The sequence below is a fragment of the Macrotis lagotis genome, chromosome 1, assembly GCF_037893015.1.
Source record: "Macrotis lagotis isolate mMagLag1 chromosome 1, bilby.v1.9.chrom.fasta, whole genome shotgun sequence".
NCBI lineage: Eukaryota > Metazoa > Chordata > Mammalia > Peramelemorphia > Peramelidae > Macrotis > Macrotis lagotis.
Genome location: NC_133658.1, coordinates 580,683,031 through 580,705,497, shown reverse-complemented (window position 1 = coordinate 580,705,497; position 22,467 = coordinate 580,683,031). Strand labels below are relative to the sequence as shown.

The 22,467-nt window shown below is 37.1% G+C and overlaps 1 protein-coding gene and 1 long non-coding RNA gene across 4 annotated transcripts in view; one reads left to right on the top strand and one right to left on the bottom strand.

The window, feature by feature from the left end:
* HEG1 (heart development protein with EGF like domains 1) overlaps positions 1-22,467 on the top strand; it is a 118,478-nt gene that overhangs the window by 36,368 nt on the left and 59,643 nt on the right. For 2 of the 3 annotated variants that reach the window (XR_012474108.1, XM_074214698.1), the window contains exons 1-4: positions 5,536-8,433; positions 12,563-12,871; positions 17,221-17,571; positions 18,971-19,309. Coding sequence is in view for 2 of the 3 variants with exons in the window: in XM_074214698.1 (XP_074070799.1) it covers positions 8,163-8,433; positions 12,563-12,871; positions 17,221-17,571; positions 18,971-19,309 (1,270 nt within the window). In the remaining variant the exon portion in view is untranslated. Of the gene's footprint in view, positions 1-5,535; positions 8,434-12,562; positions 12,872-17,220; positions 17,572-18,970; positions 19,310-22,467 lie in introns of those variants that run through there. The other variant, XM_074214697.1, reaches the window with a different exon arrangement.
* The window catches only part of LOC141507239 (uncharacterized), a 33,764-nt gene that overhangs the window by 6,297 nt on the left and 5,000 nt on the right, over positions 1-22,467 (bottom strand). Inside the window, exon 3 of the long non-coding RNA XR_012474109.1 lies at positions 19,859-20,016. This is a non-coding gene — a long non-coding RNA (uncharacterized LOC141507239). The remainder of the gene's footprint in view (positions 1-19,858; positions 20,017-22,467) is intronic.

Sequence of the window (22,467 nt, the reverse complement as noted above, 5' to 3'; positions counted from 1 at the left end):
GATCTTTGGGTGTCTGAGGCTGGATTTGAACCCAGGTGCTCCTGGCTCAAGGGCCAGTGCTCTGTCTGCCACCCAGCCACCCCTACTATTATTACTATTTTCTTTTATTTTGGGTCTTTTTTTTTTTTTTTTTTGCAGGGCAGTCGGGATCAGGTGGCTTGCATGTCACACGGCTGGGTGATTGTTGGGTTTACGAGGCTGGATATGGACTCGGGTGCTAGTGGCTCCAGGGCTGGTGCTTCGTCCATTGCGCCACCTGGCCATACCTACAATTATTACTATTATTATTTTTTCATTTTAATTTTTTTCTCTCCCCTTTACTTTTTTCGCCCAAACAAGTCTATTTATATTCATGGGGGAGGAGGGTATTTTGTTTACTTGTAAACAAGAATATTTTATTAATGTAAAAAAAAATTTGTACAAAATGAGAATAAAAAATAAATTTAAAATAAAAAAATAAAAAAATAAAGAGCATAAAACTGGAAAGGACTACTTAAACTAGAGTAAAATTCAGAGTAGAGACATGAAATCACTAGCCAAGATCACACAATTAATATATGTTACAGCTGGGTTTGGAGCCTGTGACACTTTTTCCACTGTACACCTTTTGCGTCGCTGTGGATGGATGCATGGCTTTATAATGATGTCGGATGCCTTGGAAGAGGAGTCCCTGAAAGGAAAATAGTTGGGACCAGCTTTTGCATACTTACCATTTTGCCCAAGGTTGGATGAATGATCAGGCTTGGAGATCTCAAAGCTGAGGATTTCAAACTGTGCCTTAGGGTTCTGAGAGGGACCATCTCTCCCAAGGGCTGACATATTAGAATCCAGGCTGCCATATTACAATGACTTTGTTGGCGTAGAGCTAGATTTATAGACACAGTCCTTGATTTTGCCCATCTATTTTTGGTTGTGTCTTTGGGATAGATGGGTATTTTCAGTTCACCAAATAAAGTCATTTCCCTCTATAATCAGGTAGCACTGCATCTTTTCAGATCTATCTCATGCTAGTGATAGGACTTGTCACTTTTCACTCATAATTTACTATCATATGCTTGAACTAGATCCTATGACATCAGTATAGATTACTGTGGTGCAAGTTTTTCCCAGACTCTTTGTTAGCTTTATTTCCAATCACTCAATTTATTAAGCCATACTCTACATCTCAGATAGTGTGCTAAGCCATGGGATACATTTTTTTTTGTTGTTGTTGTCTCAGTCGTATCCAACTCTTTGTGATTTCATGTGGGGTTTTCTTGGCAAAGATAGTGGAGTGGTTTTCCAGTTCATTTTACAGATGAGGAAACTGAGGCAAACAAGGTTAAGTGACTTTCCCATGGTCATACAGCTAGTGAGTATCTGAGGCTAGATTTGGACTCTTTTTGACTCCAGTACACAGTCCACTGCTTACTCTAGTTGCTATGCCACATTATCAAAAAAAAATGAAACAAAACCAATTCTGTTTTAGGTGACATTAATATGAAGCCTCTTTTTATATCTCTAAGGATTTAGCACACTGTCTGGAATATAGTAGCTACTTTGATAAATGTTAATTATTGAATTGAAGGGCATAGTGTCCAGAGTAAAATAAAGTAAGAGTTCTTTCAATACTCTGCTCTGGTTCAGACTTTTCAGGAATGCTGGAGAACATTTAATTCAATTCACCAAATATTTATTAAACAGCTACTATGAATTAAGCAATAGGCATTTTGAGAAGATCTGGGGGATATCTAAAGAGGCAAAAAGAACAGATCCTGCCCTCAAGGAGTTTACAAACTAAGGGAGGTGAGAGATGGGGAACAACATGCAAACAAATATATAGAAAGCAAACTGCATATTGTACAGAATAAGTAGGAAATAATCAACAGAAGAAGGTATTGGAATGAAGAAGAGTTGGGGAAGTCACCTTGCCCGGTCCAGCTGATCAGACATGTTTCATAAGGAGGGGGAGGGAGACATAACCTTCTCAGGCTGAAGCAGAATGCTACTATATCTGGGCTAATATCTTGCTTGTTAAAGATTTTAGCTTAAAAAGGCCCAGGTCTTCCACTGCATCCAGGGCCATCTCTAGTTGTCCTGATTCATATCTGACCACTGTACTCAGATGGCTCTGGAGGAGAAAGTGAGGCTGGTGACTTAGCACTGCATCTCCCCACTCCAATCCAATTCATGTGCTCGTCATGTCAGCACCTCCTCCGATGTCATGATCTTCTTCAAGAACAAAAGACAGGGGGCGGCTAGGTGGCATAGTAGATAAAGCACCAGCCCTGGAGTCAGGAGTACCTGAGTTCAAACCTGACCTTAGACACTTAATAATTGCCTAGCTGTGTGGCCTTGGGCAAGCCACTTAACTCCATTTGCCTTGCAAAAACCTAAAAAAAAAAAAAAAAAGAACAAAAGAGAGACACCACCATCACTACCAACCTGTGCTATAACTGAGTAAATCCCTTCTGTTAATCGGACCTAGGAGCCTGAGCTCCATTGGATTGGAAGCTCCTTGAGAACAGGGATTTTCTTTCTGATTTTGACTTTTCTTTGTATCTCTGTACTTGGCTCAGTTTCTACCATATCATAGGCTTTTAATAAATATTAATTGACTGACAGATGTTTTCTGAGATTCTTCCAGACTCTATGGTGTACACACTAATTCCACAGGCCTTCCTTTCCTGACTAAACTGTTTTTACTTCAGATGCAGCTAACAATGCGCATACCATTTTTAAGTGGAAAAAACCCCACTGGAGCTCACCACATTTACAAGCTGACCTATAGCAGTGTACATGCCTCATACTTTACAGAGCGGAGATGTGATGAAGTTTTATGTAAACCACATTTTTGTCAGTTGAATCATATTTTAAATTTACTAGAGGATATTGTTGAAGGAATCTTATAAACCACTTTGAAATTGAAAACACTTTTTGCAAGGTAAACAACAGCTCTTGATGTTTGTGTGTATGTGTGTGTGTGTGTGTGTGTGTGTGTGTGTGTGTGTGTGTGTAATCTGGATTTTCCTATACTGAGTTTGCTTTCAACCCACAAAACAGTATATGTATTGTATAGTTATATCTTCAAGGTCTGTTGGCTTCATCTTTGCCTCATCTCCTCTGACACTGCCATCTCTCATCACCTCATACCTGGACTATTATTGCAATAACTTGTTGGTGAGCTTGTCTACATCAAATCTCTCCCCACTCCAATATATCCTTCTAAAATAATTTTCCTAAAGCTCAGGCCTGACCTTGTTATAATTCAGTGACTTCCTTTTGCCTCCAGGATCAAATATAAAGTTCTCTGGTATTCAGAGTCCTTTATAACCACCCCTCCCCCTCCTTTCAATCTTCCCTAACACGTATTTTTCAATCCAGTAACATTTGCTTCCTGGCTATTCCCAGAAATAAGTCTTCTCTTATTGACCCCTATTCCCAGAATGCTCTCTTGTTATTGACTTCTTTTTAGTCTCAACTAAAGTCCCATCTTCTGTAAGAAGCCTTTCCTAACCCCTCTTCATTCTACTGCCTTCCCTTTTTAATTATTTCTTATTCAATCTATATTCCCAAAAGAAATATGAGATGCTCAATTTTAGAGAATCCACAACTGTTCACATGGCTTATTTGTGCCCAACCCATGGTAGAGCTTCCAAGTTCTAATTGATCTGATCAGTCACAACCAGATACACTGTGACTTCACTCTTAACAGTGACATCATGGTCCTCTTCAAGAATAAAGGACTATTTAAACTATATATAATTTGATTGCACATATTTGTTGCTTGTTGTTTCCTCATTAGATTTTGAGCTCCTTGAGAGTAGGGACTGTCTTTTGCTCTTTTTGTATTCTGAGGGCTTAACACAATAGTATTGTAATACTTTATAAATATTCCTGAGCTTTCAAAATGGTGATATAGACCTTATACTTTTACACTACTGTCTCTGTGATGTTGGTTAGTATAGGGATGAATGATACAAGATCATAGAATCTGGAGATTATATACTTTTCTTCCTGTTCTCTCTAATACTTGCTTATCTGAAAGTATGATAGATTGGTACACGCAATTGGTACAGAATTATAGAGCTGGAAGGAGACTCAGAGAATATTTAAATGTTGCTCCCTGTATCTCCCTGCTATCTTGTAATGTCTCCAGCAAAGCAGCATCCAGTCTCTACTGGAAGATCTCCAACATAGCTGACTAGGTAAGCATTATTTCATTTTTTTTAAGAGAAGCTTTAACTCTCAGGACATTTTTCTGTAGGTTAAGCTAAAATCTGTCTCCTTAGTTTGTTCCTGATTAATTTCTTTGGGTATGATGACGCTAAAAGATAGTAACAAGATCATATTGGGCTCATCCATAAGAAATATGCTATTTAGCTAAGTCACTCTATGTAGCAAGACCTGTGTTATAGATTGTTACAATTTCCTAGTCTAAGCTATTTCTTCCTCCTATGTCTGCATAACATTCAGGAGAACAGAGTTTTGGTAATTCTTTGATTAACTGACTAAATGTGCAAATCAGCTAGATATCCATCAAAGACAACTTTGGCTTGCTTTCCTAATAGCGTGGGTAGATCTCATTGAACCATCTATATTAGCTCACCCAGTTCCCCTTTGGATAAAAAGGGAAAATGTGCAAGGTCCCCAGATGGAAGGGGAGGTATAGTCTATTGTGGAACTGAGCTTTTAATTTTAGAGTTGATAGAGGGGTGATATGAAAATTGAGCCACATTAGAACTATACTAGCCAACTGAGACTGGCATTAGACAGTAAATAGTATGACTTTCTACATTGACTAGATTAATTGTATAGTTGCCAGATCTTTGTTTCCCTTCTTACTGCTTAGATACAACCTTATGTTCAGAGACAGCTGGAAATAGGATTGGCAGACCCAGTGCAGAATAAATCTTGTGATGGTCCTTGGGCTGTATCAATGGCATTCTTCACTATTGTTCTGAATAGACAATGGGTCCTTTTGGTCATGAGGCCTGAGCTCCTGGCTGCCTCCTTTCTCCTCCATTTCCTTAAAAGCTTTGTAAACTCATGTTTTTCCAAGGAGTGCTCTTATTTTGTTCTTACCTTTGCTTATCTTTTATAGACATTTGTTTTCTTTTGCTCTCAAATGTCCAATTAAAAAAAAGAAAAAAGTATTTATAAGAAATATACATAGTCAAGCAAAACAAATTCCTACATTAGACATGTGCAAAAAAATGTGCATCTTATTGTGCATTTTATATTCATCCTCTCCAGGAGGAGGATATCATGTTTCATGTTTGTTTGGTTTGTTTGGTTTGTTTGGTCAATCAATTAGTCACCAAGCATTTATTAAGAGTTTATGATATACAAATAGCTATGTTAAGCAATGTGGACAAAAATTCAAATACAAGAAAAATGAAAGACAACTTCTGTCCTCAAAGAGCTTACAGTGTAATAGAAAAAGACATATTCTCTATATCTGTCTATATGTATGTATTTTATGTATATCTATCTATCTGTATATATATATATAGATATAGATATAGATAGATTTACAGAGATACAGATTTTTAAAATTTTTTATGTGTATCTATGTAGATATATAGAGATATATATAGATAGATACACATAAAATACATATACATACATATGTGCATATACATATATAAGTGGAGGAGGTGGTAAAATTCAGAAATTTAGAGAGTAAGATAGGAATAAAGGATGCCTAGAAACCTTTTCTCAAAATGGAAGTCCTAGGAAGAACTTACCAATGGGAGAAGAGATGGAAGATGATTCTGGGGTTCACATTTTCATGTGCTTTAAACCTTTCCATCCTTTTCTTCCATTTTCTCCAGTTTAAACTTGATGGTAAAGGAAAGATGGCATTGTCCCTTGTTGCTGAAAGTTGATTGCGGGTATGGGCTGGTAGGCACCTTTGATAATGAAGTGACTGTGTGTTTGTGTGTGTGTGTGTGTGTGTGTAAGGAATTGAGATGGGGACCCAGGTGGTACCCACTGCTATAATTGTCTTGATAAAAGCTCCTGTCTTTCAAACATCTTTGAAAGACAGGAACTTTGAAATTTTGTAATCATTACATAAATTGTTCTCTTGGTTTTGATCTCTTCCTCTCCATCAAGTCACAGATGCTTTCTCAGTTTCCTCTGAAACTGCCCATCTCATTATTTCTTATTGATACAATGATGTTCTGCTACATTCCTATACCATAATTTGTTTAGTCACTTCCCCCAAAATAAACACAACTTTATTTTCTAGTATTTTGCCCATAGAAAATAGCAATTGTTGAAATTTTTGTATATATGGTCCCTTTTCCTCTTTGATTTCTTTGAAGTCTAAACCCCCAAATAGAGGTATTACTAGTTCAAAAGGAATGCACCTTTTAGCAACTTTGGGGACATAATTCCAGACTTTAAGCATTACTAATAGTGCCTTAGAGTTCTTATTTTGTGTGAGAGAATTTTTGATGTTTATTAGTCTCCAGTAAGGCTCAGGGCTTCCTAATATCTTATGGGTTTGTTGTGCCAAATAGTATCCATTTTCCATCACAAATAGATAGGATCTTTGTTTTCTTAAACCCAAATTGATGATGCCAGTGTGTCCCTTTGGCAGTACAACAAACAAGATGAAACTTAAGTCATCTTTGACCCTTCCCCCCTTCTTTACCCATTATTTTTAATCAGTCAATAAATCCTATTGATTCTCCCTTCAAAGCATTTCTTCTCCATCACCTTTCAACGGAGCAAAGTATCCTTAAATCCTAGATTTAGAAGGGTCCTTCAAAGTCATCTAGTCCAGTGCTCTCATTTTACAGATGAAGAGACTGAGACCTAAGAGAGGTAGGTTACATGGCCAAGGTGACACAGGCAGTAAAAGAAAACAGTAAGATTTAATCTCAGATTCTCTGATTGTTAAAACTATTGCCATGCCCACTATTGTATAGTCATGTTTCATACCTGTATCAGGGCAGCAACCTCCTGTTTCCATGCATATATTTTCCTATTATCCCTATCAGTCCTGCACCCTTCTGCCAAATATAAGTCTTCCTACAATATTGATTTCATTGTAAGCTCTCAGAATGCTAGATCTGGAAGAGACTTTATTGGACAAGAGAATCTTGTTCAACCCCCTCATTTGACAGATTGAGAAAATTAATTCTGAGCTGATCTTCAGTGAGCTTTCTGCTGTCAAATATCAAATATCTCCACCTCCATTCTCTCCCCCCTTCCCATTTTCTACACACACACACACACACACACACACACACACACACACACACACACACACACACACAAACACCAGGAGGAACTTTGGTGCATCATTTTTGAGTCTAACCTTCAAGTGTCCTGTTGCCCTCCCCAACTCAACCCCAGAATAATCAGGATAGTATCTAACTGACCACAATTATGATCTATTTTCCTCCTAACATGAAGTTCCTTTTCCCTACTCTTTCTGAATGTGAACACTTTACAAATCCTACATTCTCTATGAATCTCATGTTGATTTCCCCTTCTTTGAACTCCTCTTGCATGTGATCAATCACTTAGGTAGTTAATCATATCCCACCTACATTGTTACTTCAACATGTATATGTTCTGATAAAACTTTTTGTCTTTGTAAAATGTTTATAGTAGGAAGAGGGTTGGATATGTTGGTGAAAGATCTGGGTTCAAATTGTCACTGTCTTCAGTTTCTTCACATAAAATGGGGGAAATGATTGCTCTACTTGTTTCACAGGTATATTATGAAGGAATTATTTTATAAACCTTTAGAAAGCCAAGGACAGAAGTTTATGATTTATCTGTTATTTTTGTTTCTCATCCAGTTACTAGCACAATGCTAGGCACTCAGTAAATTTTTTTGGACCCTTGATTTGATTGCTATAGACAATGGCTGAAAAAATTCTACCAATATAGATAGGAGCTTCCTCTGCAACTTAGACTCTAGAGATCCTGAGGACAGGACACGTAGCCAGAATGTGTCAGAGGCAGATTTTAAATCTAGGTCTTCCCAGTTCTGAAGTCCATTCTGAGTTCACTATGCCACTTATAGTATTGAATGTATGATGGAATTTTTTCACATGTGGCCAGTGCTCATGAGCAGTTTCCTTTCAGTGATCTTCTTTCTGAAGATTCACATTATTGACCAGAAAGTTCTCACTTAACTATTTTCTTTTTCAGCTACTATGAAAAGTCCCAATTCAGATAAAAGTTCTGAGCTCCAAAGAGAAAATTTCACGACCTCTTCTCTCAATTACAAAAATATTCCAACTGTGATTCTCAAAGGTCTTGAGAAATTTCAGAATTCTAGCAACAACAGTACCATGCTGGATGCCTCAGAAAGGACTACATTAGCACAGGAAGTATCAAAATCCAGAGGGAGGATGAATTCTGCTCTATCTCTTGGACATTCTTCGGAGATACCTTCTGTCCCGTTCTCTCAGAAAAACTCCTCAGGTGTGTGTTCATGATGCCTATGCTTGAGTGATGTGAAAAATGGTACTTGGAAGGAGAGGGTTTGGGGAAGGGCAAGGGAAGATGTTCCAGGTTTAGGACTATGAAACACTGAGGTAAACTGCCCAAGCTTAAGTGAATCTGTGATCTATTGGTTCTCCCTCTACCAGAGCTGATTGTGAGCCCTTCATTCCTTCCCTTGTGAAAATGTCATTCATATTCTCAAGTTGTCAATAGAATGGAAATCTTCCCCTCCCCTTTGCCAACATGTTGGGTGGATCCCCTTTGGAACTTAGAGAAGGGCATGAACAGGAGAGATAGGCATGGCTGGGTTGTGATCTACATTGCTGAAGGGAAGATCCACAATGGTGTGATCATAGGATCATTTACCTATTTGAATCCTTCTTTTGTTACACCCAGTGTTTTGTTCTTTAAATAATTTGAGTATACCATTGCTGTATGCATGAAATCCACTGTCCCTCATTCTTTTGTTTGTTTTTGTGGGGCAGTGGGGTTAAGTGACTTGACCAAAGTCACACAACTAGTAAGTATCAAGTATTTGAGGTGGAATTTGAACTCGCGTCCTCCTGACTCCAGAGCTGATGCTTTATCTACTGTACCCACTGGCTGCCCCCACTGTCCATCATTCTTGATACATTTTCTTCTCTGGTCATACTTGTCCTTCATGACACCATTCATATGAAAATCATCAGAAAAAATGCCTTGTAACCTGCTTACAGACACTGTACATTGCCCCCAATTCCCATCCTTTGGGTTACTTGCAATTTTGATTTTTTTTTGGAGTTCATGGTGTTTCATGGTTTTTGACCATATGCCTATAGAAACAACATTAACAATATTAATAATAAAACAATAATGTCTCATTTCTGTAAGGTTTGAAGAGTATTTTATATACTTTTTCTCATTTGATCCTTAAAATGACCTTGTGAGGTAGCTGCTATTACCACCCCTATTTTAGATAAGAAACTGAGGTGGTTATTTAAGTGACTTGCCTAGGATCATAGAACTCTTAAGGGACAGAAGGAAGATTCTTTTGTTAAAGATAATGGTTTTTGTAGTAGCAAGTAGCTGGGATCATGGAAAACCCTGTACTATTTCTGAAATGTGAGCTCAACTGATTTTCTTCTATTCAACGTTGTATCCAACTCATTGTCTACCTGAAATATCTAAGATGTATACATGGATAGACGAACTCATGTACTGTATGTCCAATTTCATGCCACGATCACAACAATGTGCATTTTTCATCCACTTTGTCTTTTAGATATTAATATTAAACATTTCTTTTGAATAAATTGGTTCTCAAATAAGGGAAAAATCTATGACTCTGGTTTCCCTTTATCCATGTGCTACCTAACTGAATCAGGTATTTCAGAGTGATGAAGCCCTCACATGTAGAGGGCATCACTATGGTATATAACTGTAACCACGTCAAGACATCGGGCTACATACTCTTTTGGCCTCAGAAGGACGAGATGGGAGAGTGGACAATCTGGGAAAGCTTCCAAGAATATTCATTTGATTTTTATAGGATTGTATTTTATGATTTTTTTCCTTCTTTAAAGACAGTTTAAATGTTACCTGCTGGGAACATTGCCACAAAGAGCTGTGACCTACACAGATTGATGAATGGTGGTCTTTTAATAAATAGTTTTATCAAGGAAGCTCAGAATAATGGGTAGGAGTTGGATAGGCAGAGAGGAGTGGAGAAGGTGTCTAATGGCCAATAGAAGTTGGAAGAGGTATTGATGTTGTTGGACCTTCCTTCTCAAAGAAGAGCAATGATGAGGGAGGAATGTGACATATTGGAGGAAAGTGAGGAGCCCTGATGACAAGGTCCAAATTTAGAAAGGAGAGTATCCAGAGAAGGTAACCAGGATAGTGGAGGTCCCTGATTGTGAAGATCACTTGAAAGAATTAGGGGTGTTTATTCTTTAGAAAAGAAAATTTGGGAAAAGGAGTAAGGGATGGGGGATGACACCCTTGTTTGAAAGTCTAGACTCTTTGTCTTGTTCTTGTTCTCTTTTTCTTTCCACATATGTGAATACACACACACACACACACACACATATATATATATATATATCCACATCTATATATATGTATATCTGTACATATTTATATATACATATATATATATATGGAAAGAGAGGCAAAAAAGAGGGAGAGACAGTCACAGAGAAAGAAAAAAGAGACAGAGAAGAAAGAGACAAAGAGAGAAAAAGATAGAGAAAACATTGGAAAGAGAGGGAGATACAGAGACAGTGAAAGAGGGAGGGGGAAGAAAAGACAGAAAGAAAGAGACACATAGATGGAGAGATATAGCGAGACAGAGGCCAGAAACAGAGACAGAGAATGAGAGAGGGAAGGAGGGAGGGAGGGTGAGGTAATTCATTTCACTTGACCCCAGACAGAATTAGAAGCAATGGGTAGTCAGTGAAAAAGAGGCACATTTGTGCTTGATGTAAAAAATAAAACAAACTTTTTGAAACAATGAATGTTCTCCGACTTTGGAATCCAGTGCATTCCTCCTCCCTTGTGGCCTTCAGATGGATCCTGGGTGCTCACTTACTTGGTTGCAGTGTGGCAGAAGTTGGCTGGGTGTTGATCAGCTCAACTAACACTGGACAAGCACTAAAGGTTTACAGAGCAATTTTCTCACAGTGTCATGGAACCAAGGGTATTTGTATCATAAGTCTGGTGAAGCCTATAACCCCCTCTGCAGAATAAGTTTTAAATGAATAAAGTTAAATATATAGGATTTTCAAATGAAAATCTATTATAGTGAAATACAGTTCTCAAGATATTATCAGTTCACAAATGCCCTGCCATACGGGATATGAGTCAAGAATTAGGAAACTAAAATCCTGATTATGTTTTTCTAATACTAAGAAAATGACCAGACTACTCTACTGAGCTTCCAGGTGCAGGGAATATTCCCTGTGCCCAGCCCTTACAATTTGTGGACACATTCAGGAGCATTAAGTTCCCTATTTTCATTAACAAATCCCCCACCCTGGTATCTCAGGGATAATGAGTGGTATTATTATTATTATTATTATTATTATTATTATACAATTATATTAAAAGTTGTAGCTCAAAAGTCTAAGGGGTGCCCTAAAGTGTGAAGTAATAGGAATATCCTAAATAGAATATGGAATGTAAAATTGAGAATGAGACAGGTAGTTTATTCCTACATAGAAAGAAATGCTAAACTTGGAAGAATCACAGTACACATTAGTAGACTTAAGAAGATGAACAGAATTCAGTTAAAACTTTTCACTATGCTTGCAGTCATGTGGTTTATTTATTTAAACCTCCCCAGGATAAAGGGCAATATTTATATCTTAGTTGGGTTTATATCTTGGTGAGCTTCCCATTTTTAATGTGGGGAACAGTGGCAGGGTCTCCAGGAACCTGGGGTAAAAAAGAACCATCCTCACCTCTCACATGATATCACCTGGAGACCTGCAACTGAAACAGCCCAGAAGGAACTCCTCTTTTTAAAAGACCCACTGAATCATAAAAAACCCCTCTATTATTTTTAAAAGGTCACTGAGTCATCAACTTTTCAGAATCAGAAATCACTTTGGGGGCTTCTTGTTATTTCAAATTTTAAATCTTGTAGCCTTGAAACATACATGACTGGAAGCCAGTTATTGGAAAAAAAAGAGAAGAAATAAAAATATATAGAAGTGAAAGGAAGTTTAGAAGGGATAAAAAAGGCAATTTTAGGTGCGGCTAGGTGGCACAGTGGATAGAGGACTGGCCCTGGAGTTCAGAGGACCTGAGTTCAAATGTGACCTCAGACACTTAATAATTACCTAGTCGTTGTGGCCTTGGGCAAGCTACTTAAACCCATTGCCTTGAAAAATCTTTTTTAAAAAAGGCAATCTTATTACTACTTTGTTAATAAATATACTTTAAAAACCCAAATATGCAAAAGAAATTTATTGTTTCATATGCAATCTTCCTTTTTTGTTCTTTGTTTGTACTAGTTAGTGATTATTAAGTTCATAATTTTAAAAATTTCCAAAATATCTAATTATGCCATTTATAGAGTGCTGGTGACTGCTGCGATTTTAATTTTTTTTTTGTTATCTTATTTCAGCTCTGGAAAGTTTCCTCCAGGCATCTAAGAATTCAGAATCAAAAGGGAGGACCACCACTCTTGCAAGCATCTCAGATTTCCTGACAAGGGAAAAAGAGAGGACATTCAGATCTCTAACTAACATCACCCTCTCCAGAGAAGAAACTATTTCATCTACAGAGATATCCACTCCTTCCAATTTGATGCATTCCTCAACTTCTGAATTGGAGATTGAAAGACCAAATATCTTCTCCCAGGGGAGAAATCACACAAAACTGCCATTTTTCTCCAGGACATCCACTTACTCATCTCACTCAAACAAATCTTCATGTGAGTTTTTACTGTAGTCACAGAGTACTCTCATCATTTCTCCAAATCTATTCCTAGACTCCATTTAAGACCCTATGAAGCCTTCTTGAAATACTCAAACCTCCAATGAGTTTAATGTATATTATTAGTAATTTTCTTTATTACTTTCAAAAGTCAATCAACAAAATCTTAACCAATATTAATAATATTTGTTGATTTTCCAAGTATAGATGCTCACATTAAAATTTAGCAATTGTCTCTTGCAAACCTATTTGAATTGGTTTCAATAGAATCCTTGTTGCAAAAGCAGAATTAACTACAAAACAATAGTGGGTGTCATTTTAAGAAGAATGGCAGGGTTGGATTTATAGATTTATATCTTCTATCTACCACAATAGCTTGCACATGGTCAGTCTTTCATAAATAAGATAAGATCATGGAACCTTTGAGCTAGAGACTGATAGAATCTTAGTTGGAAGGGACTTTGGAGCTCATTCAACCCAACTTCCTCATTTTACACATGAGCATACTTAGACCTAGAGACGTGAGTGATTTGCCCAAGGTCATCACAGTGGCAAGTACAAGAACAGGACTCATGAACTCAAGCCATGAGGTTCCAAAATTTGTATTCTTTCCCAATGTACCACTTTTATTTTATTCTCGAAAGTACAAGTGGAATGGAGTCTAGACTAAAACCTATAGAAATTTTATCTCTTTGACTCCCGTGTTTACTGAATAAATAAGTTTCTGTTTTGAAGAAAAGATTTAGTGACTTGTCCAAAATCTTATAGTTAGTCTCTGGGACTTGAACTCAGGACTCCTGAATCCAAATCCATTTCCTCTCTCCTTCCCCTTTTACACAAGTTTTGCATACATTATTGTTAGATAACAAAGTGAATAGCAAACCAGGACTCTAGTCAGAAACATCTGAGTTCAAATTCAAATCCAGTTGTTTAATAGCTGTGTGATCCTGAGCAAGTCACTTTAACTTCTATTTGCCTCAGTTTCTTTATCTGTAAAATAGGAAAAATAAGAACATTTACCTCCTAGAGTTGTTGGAAGGATTAAATGATATGATATTTGTAAAGCCCTTAGCAAATCTTAAAGTGTTATATAAATGGTGCTGCTATTATTATTAATAAGCTACTAATTTGGTTATTTTATAACTATTTAATATGATGATGATGATGATGATGATTATTAATAAACATGTCCATAGACTCTCAAAGGATTGTTCAGGCAATGGCATAAAAGAAATCTTATACACTTTCTCCATTTTTTCCTGCTATGATATCTTAGTGGGAGGGGTGATCATGTATTTAGGTTGGAAGCATGTATTAGGCAGCTGGACCTAGAAGAGAAGACCCAAGTTCAAATATAACCTCAGATGCTTACTAGTCCTATTACCCCAGCAAGCCAATTAACAACATTTTGTCTTGGTTTCTTTATCTATAGAAACACAAATACAATAATTAATAACCATAAGCATTTCCTAGTGACCCTGGGGATGAAAGGGAACATAGCTTAGCTAGGCTAGGTTTTTTTTTCAGTAATTTTATTTATTTATTCTTATTTTGTACAAATAATTTTTTTATGCATTACTAAAATACTCTTGTTTAAGAGTAAACATAATGCCCCCTCCTCCGAAAAAAATTATAGACCCGCATGAGCGATAAAGGAAAGAGAAAAAAATTAAAATTAAAATAAAAAATAATAATATAGGCTAGGTTTTGAGAAGCACTTAAGGTCAGAACATCTTGAACTGTGTGGGATCTCATCAACCTTACTCAACTCTCTTGTTCTAATATGGGAAAGTATTGCACTGGGAGTAGGTTCAAGAGCTAGTATTCAAACCCTGGTCTGTTTTCCTCCAGTGCCCTGGCTGTATGGTTGTTTAGCTTAGCTTATGTCATGGCAGCAAAAGGCAGTTCTTGATACTAAACATAATGATTTTAAGCAGGTAGCTTGGCTTCCACATAACTCGAACCTGGTTTCTGCCATTTTGGTTAAAGAGATCATTCTCTGATACCTTCTAATCACTCAACAAGCATTTTTAAGTGCTTTTTCATTGTTCAGTTGTCTTAGTTGGGGCCAATGCTTATTGGCCCCATTTGGGGGGTTTCTTGGCAAAGATACTGAATTGTTTTCCACTTTCTTCTTCAGCTCATTTTGTCAAATGAGGAAATTGAGGCAAACAAGGTGACATACACCTAATAAGTGTCTGAGATTTGAACTCAGGAAAATGAATCTTCCTGACCTCAGGCCCCACACTTGATACACTGAGGTATCTGGCTTAATAAGTGCTTAATAATTAGTGCTTGCTATGGATAAGCACTATGGGTCAAACACTGTTTTAGGAGAATGTTTCTGGAAATTATTAATAAGTATCTTTTGGAATAGATGATGTCCAAGGTACTTTCCTATGCTCTCATTGTTTTGATTTTATAATTTAAAAATCAGCCTTATGATTATTAAATTCTAGAAGGGAAACATTTGTTTATTAATCTCTACTTGGATTCTGCTTTGGTTCACAAATCCCAGGATCATCATTTCTACTTTCCATTTTTTTCCTACTTGCCTTTAATTCATTCATTTGGTACGTTTTAAAATAATTTTTAATGATATTCAGAAAATGTTCACAACATCACTGAATAGTACTCTAGATTTCATCTGAATCTTTTGGGACAAACATAACCCCCCCCAGTTTTGTGCAATAGGAGGGGCCCCTTATTTAGAGTTAGAACCTACTCTGGAATCCAGGCTCTTTTATAACTAGCATTTCTATAGCATTATAATGTTCATAAAGTACTGTACAAATATTATCTCATTTTATTTTCATACCAATTTTGGAAGGGAAGTTCTCTTATTTATTCCTATTTGACAGATGAGAAAACTGAGACAGATAAAGTAAAATGACTTGCTCAGGGGCACACAGCTAGTCTGAGTCTGAGGTTGATTTGAATTCAAGTCCTCCTGACTACAAGTTCAGCCCCTAGCTGTATGTAGTATTTTCTACTATATTTGACAAGTCACCTTACTCCTCTTTGTGGGAGTTTCTTCATTTTTTTTGTATTATATACCATAAAGGGGTTTGATTAGATAGATACTTCTGAGCATACCTTCCAATTCTAAATCTATAAACTAAAAACAAACTTTAAAAAGTGTCATGATGCACAGACATTTTGAGGGTTTCAAATAGCCTCTCACATTTTCAAAATGTTTTTGTGAAATGATGGGATGCTTTCTATTTCTAATACCCTTTCTGAAGGTGCTCAAAATGGGATTAGAAGTTTTGACCACAGTTGTTGATCATATTGATATTGTCTAGAAATAGTTTAGAAATCTTTCCTGGACCATAACTGTTAGACCCTAAGTGATCATAAGTGGGCTCAGTAAATAAGTTCTGAGTCTAGAGCCAAGAAGACTTGTCTTCTTGAGTTCAGATTCAGCCTAAGACATGTACAGACTGTGTGATCCAGGGAAAGTATTTAACCTTGTTTGCCTCGGTTTCCTCGGCTATAAAATTAACTGGAACAGGAAGTAGCAAATCACTCTTATATCTTTGCCAAGAAAATCCCAGATGGGGTCATAAAGAGTAAGACATGACTGAACAGCAACAATAAAAGGTTTATATCTTATTGTCTTTTATATTATGATTGTTGTTGGATAGGTCTTGCTTTTTCCTGTTAGACTGTATACTCTTTGAAGGCAGGCATCATATCTTCTTTGTCCAGACATAGTATCTTGGATTTGCTTACATCTTCAAGAGATTTTTAAAAATTTTTTGGTGTCATTAGGGCCTCAAATGACACAGATATCAATCCCTCTAGCTGCGTTAATAAATTATTTTCATTGATCACTTTGGCAAAAAGAAGCTAGTGCCCTTTGGTGATGGGCCCCTCTATGTTTGACAAGACTGGACTATGGATGAGAATCCATTGTCAAATCCTACCCATAGCCCTTCCATCTTGGGAAAAATCTACCAGTGTTTGTGTTCAACAGCTTGTCCTGTGAGAACCCAAGTTCATTCCTACACTACAATAAATTCTCAGAATATGGTTCCACATAGTAGTTGCTTAATAAATATTTGCTGAATGAATGAGGTAGTTAGATGGCATAGTGAGAAGAGTTTTGCTCTTGGTATCAGAGAAATGAGAGTCAAATCCAGCCTCATACTTACTAGCTGTATGACCCTGGTAAAGTCACTTAACTTCTGTTTGCCTTTGTTTCTTATCTGTAAAATAGAAATACTACCTCCCAGGGTTGCTGTGTAGTTCAAATAAGATATGTGGAAAATGCTTTGCAAAGTGTAAAGAGTCAAATAAATGGTAGCTATTATTATTCAATGAATGTTCCTTCTTCTATTTCAGACCCTGAAATTAGGACAAAACCTAGGAACTCAATTGCTTTAAATACTTTGGCCAGTCATACAGAAAGGACAAATATTTCTACCACATTTATCCAAGATGTCTCAAGAACTCTTCAAACTTCAAGTAATAGAAGTTGGCTGATAAATAAAACAGAAACCTCAACTAAGAATTCCGTAATGACCAACTCTTCAGTGTTAGCCCTTGCCTCATCTTTTTTAGGGGAAACCAGAAGAAAAAGTATAGTGACAAAGAATCCAAGTGATGCAAAATTTATTGAGCCTTCAACAGATGACACATTTGGCCATCCTTCTTCTAGGACCTCTGCCCTGTCTTTACAAAATGATTACCCAAGTGAGTGCTCAATTCAGCATGTATTGTAGATGAAAATCAAATCCACCTGAATTGTTATTTCAGAATTAGATGGCACAAGGTAACTTCATGGTCATGTAGCTGATATTTGTCAGAGACAGCACTTGAACTCAGGAGTGAGCCTTCTATTCAATACTGTGGGTCTTTTTGTGTGAATATGTATATGTGTTATATGTGTATATATGTTTGCATACATACACATGTATGTATAATGTGTATACATAAACTATGGATTATTTTTTAAAATTTATTTCATTTTCAATTCACAGAACAAAACAAGATTTTTTTTATAATAGCACAATAAAAAAGGGATGATTGCACATGAAACCGCAAATCTTTCATGTGCATCTTACCATTACTTCCAAATAAACAAGTTATGATGAAAATTTTTTTTTCCCATTTTATTTCTTTCTTCTCTTCCTCCCCACTCCCGAGAGACAGTGTGACATAGTAGATAGAAGGCAAGTCCTGGAGTCAACAGCCCAGGTGGAAATCCTTGTCTCTGATACATACTAGCTGTGTGATCATGGACAAATCTAACCTTGCAATGCCAAACAACTAGGATTATCAATAATAATAAATATCATTTGTAGAACTCTTTAAGGATTACTATCTTTACAAGTATTATTTCATTCTTTTGGAGCTAGTATTAGCTCCAATTAATAATTTTCCAGAGGAAGAAACTTAGAAAGTAAGTGACATATCCAGGATCACAGAGCCAATAAATATCTAAAAAGCTAGATTTAAATTTAGGTCTCCTGGTTCTGAGTCCCGTGCTTAATCCACAGAGTTATCTACTTTTCAGCCTGAATCAGCCAAAGGAGAGGCATTATGGAGTAGTGAGTGGCTAGACAGTGGTCCTGGAATGTAGAAAAGCTGGATTGGGGGGTGGCTAGGTGGTGTGGTAGATAAAGAACCGTCCTTGGAGTCAGGAGTACCTGGGTTCAGATCCGGTCTCAGACACTTAATAATTAATTACCTAGTTGTGTGGCCTTGGGCAAGCCACTTAACCCCATTGCCTTGCTAAAAACCTAAAAAAAAAGCTGGATTGGGGTCTTATTTCTGACAGATCCAGTCAGTACTTTAGGGAGTTTTTGTCTAAGTTTCATTGAGGATGGCAACTTGCATTAGGAGGAGTTTCATCACCTGGGAGTTCCCTATCGTAATGAAATCATAGATACATATATATGTCCTACATATATATATATATATATATATATGTCTATATATATGTATGTATATATACATATATATATATTTGCAAGAGACATATTATTTCTAAGGAAACCTTAGCAATTTTCCACACCCAGGTAATGCTTCTGAACAACTGAGTGATGGTTTTTGCAGGGAGAATTTATCTTTTTCCTGTATTTTCTTGCAGCGTTTGAAGGAGACCATGAGTTGCCCTTTAGCAGTGTAGATATGAGAGATGACAATTCGAGGACTCAGACTGAGGATGGGCTCAATTTTGAGACTTTCACTAGAGATGGGAAGAACACGTCTCATTGGTCCATGACCAACAAAAGAGCTTTTGTGGATGTGAATGAAAACTCCACTCCGTATCCTGAAATTGTAAACCCTTTAGTCTTGACTCAGCTCTCAGAGCAGTGGACAAGACATCAAACAGATCCAGATACACATCTCCTTGAGCCTTCCACAGAATCTTTGTCAGCATCTTCTTCAGAAATGTCGGATTTTTCATCCAGGAGTCGTCCCTTATGTGAGTTTTCATTTCCTGAAACTTGTTTTCCTAATCTGTATACTTAAAGAAACTGAGCTTGTTTTATTCAAGATAACTCTGATCTCTATAAACCCTAGTTCTTTCTACAAAATCAACCTACCAAACCAACCAGCATTTATTAACCATCCATTGTTTTCTAGGCACTGTCCAAGAAGGTGGGAATAAAAATACCAATTCAACACTGAAATTTCAAAGACCTTTCTAGGTCTTCCCAGAAGCTAATGCCTTCTCTCTGATATTACTTTCTATCTATTTTGTATTCATCTTATATACACCTAATTATATGTTGTCTCTCCCAACTAGAATGTATGCTACTTGAGGGCAGGAACTATTTTTGCCTTTTTCTGTATCCTCAGTACTTAGCACTGGTACTTTGTAGGCACTTAATAAATGCTTGTTGATTGACTAATTTAATGAAATGATTCCCTACTCACAAGTAGCTTTTTTTTTACCACCTGGTTGACCAGTCATATGGGTCTCTCTCACTCAGTGATTCCTACCAGTACATGATGATTCTCTAGTAAATACCTTGTCTGGGAGAGTGATAAGAAGGTTCATCTTGTTAGGTCCTCTTTCTACCACCTTCTCTCTGTCACAGTGCCCCAATCCTACTTGGTCAGGGTCTTCATAGGTATTGCTTCTCCTCACCTGAGAACCCTCTTCTTTATGACCTCAAGCAACCCCACCTAAAAAAATTTGAAGATTAATAATCATTTTTTAAGGAACACCATTGGCAACTGGGTGGCACAGTATATAGAGTCCTAGCCCAGGAGTCAGGAAGACCTGAGTTCAAATGTGGCCTCAGATACTTAAAACTCATTTAACTTTGTAACCTTGGGCAAGTTACTTAACCCCATAACTGCAAAAACCAAAGGGAAAAAAAAGAGAAACACTTTTGCTACCAACCCTGAAATTTCTTTCTCTTCATTTTCATTTGTTTAGCAACCAGACTGTATTTTCTAGCATACTCATCAGTACAAGTCAGAGTATAGGATCTCCCTCATGTAGGGCACTCCCAGGTGAAGACAGCCTATCTACCAATGCAGGTTGGCCCCTTCTCTGCAAACTTACACAAACTGCATAGAACACTGGAAAGTTAGGTAACTTTAAGAAACAAGATTTGAACCCAGTACTTCTGACTTTAAAACTTAGTTCCCTTTACCATGTTCCCTTGAGGGATTACTTCATATTTTCTATTTATATCCCCAGCATCTGGCACAATAAATAAATACTAGCTTGTTGATTGATGATTGATTGAAAGCAACTTTACCAGGTGTTAGCTCAAAGCTCCCCCATTGTGCTCCTCACACTTGACTGGTTCACTCCTTGTGCCCATTCTTGCCCTTTGAGGGCAAAAGTTTTAGACCCATGACCTCTGTTTCAGGTCAAAGCTGCTGCCTCTCCAGACTCTAAACCCATATTGGTAGTTCTCTGGGATTCTGCCCAGCACCACATGGTCAAATCGCAGCTCCTTGGGCCCTCATTCTCCACCTGCAGAAATCTGCTGAATCGTGTTTTCTGTTCCTAAAGACTTTTTTTCACTGTCCTTCCACTGGTCAGCTACTTGACATTTCAGCTACCTTTCAACCTGATTATTCAATTTCTTTTATGACCTTTGAATCTCTCCAAAATACCTTTTCCTGGGGGCAGCCAGGTGATGTAGTGAATAGAACACTGGCTCTGGAGTCAGGAGGTCCTGAGTTCAAATTTGACATCAGACAATAATTACCTAGCTTTGTGATCTTGGACAAGTCACTTAACCCCTTTGCCTTGCAAAAAACCAAATCAAAATAATCAGTCTCTCTCTCTCTCTCTCTCTCTCTCTCTCTCTCTCTCTCTCTCTCTCTCTCTCTTTCTTTCACTTCCTTCTCTTCCCATCTCTCCCCTACTCCATTCTGAGTCCTCTTTCTATCTTTCAGCTCCCAGAATCTTTCACATAAAATTGCCCATTATATTTTTTTCAGTGTAATCTGGGGCTCCCTGAGATGTTCTTAGAGCATCCATGAGGTCAAAATTATTTTCATAATAATGTTGAGACATTTCAATCTCTAATATAGTTGATATCAATAGATATAACTCACCTGAACAAAAGCTCTTTGGGGGAGAAGTACTCTCACTAATTTTTAAGTATATATAAAAGGGTCGGGGCAGCTAGGTGGTGCAGTGGATAGAGCATAGGCCCTGGAGTCAGCAGTACCTGAGATCAAATCCAGCCTCAGACACGTAATGATGATCTAGCTGTGTGACCTTGGGCAAGTCACTTAACCCCTTTGCCTTGCAAAAAACAAAAACCAACAACAACAAAAAGAATATAAAAGGGTCCTCAGACCAAAAAATTTGAGAACTGTTGAGTTAGTATATATCCAGAGCTTGCCTTTAGAGGCAGCTCAGTAGAGTAAATAAAGAGTCAGAATCTTGACATCAAGAAGACTTGGGATAGTCTCAGTCTAGGTAGCTTGGTATTGACCCTCAAATCAAGAAGACCTGAGTTCAAATTTGCTTCAGACACTCGTATCTCTGAGGGTCCAATAGACCCTGGGCAGGCCTGCCTTAGTTTTTTTAACCCATTAAATGAAGGCAAATAATCACATTTACTGGACAGAATTATCAAAAGGATCAAATGAGAGAAAGTGCTTTGTAAATCTTTAAATACTGTATAAATGTTGGCTGTTATTATTAGCTCCTAGTTTATGTCCCTGGGTGAGCATTTTGTTTTACCATTGACCAATACAATCAATCCATCAACAATTATTCATTGAGTGCCTACTATATTCCTGACTCTGTATCAAGGTATCAAGAATAACAAGATAGAAATGAAACTTTCCTTGCCCTCAAGAAACATAGATTTTATATAATTTAACTAGGCAATCCTGACCCACATCAGCTGGAATATGGTTTAACAATGAATTTCAATATAATATTAAGTAGAATGAGAACATTTACTTACACATAAATGTTGGAAACAAAAATCTTCATTTTTATAATAAGAGCAGTATTTATAAAAATAGTATATGATAAAAATAGTATTCAAACTGTACATTTATCAGGATGTCCTCATTTTCAAAAATTCAGAAATTACAGAAAGCTGTAAGATGTACAGCTTTCTGTGCCTGCTTTTGGCATCTCCATTCCCATAC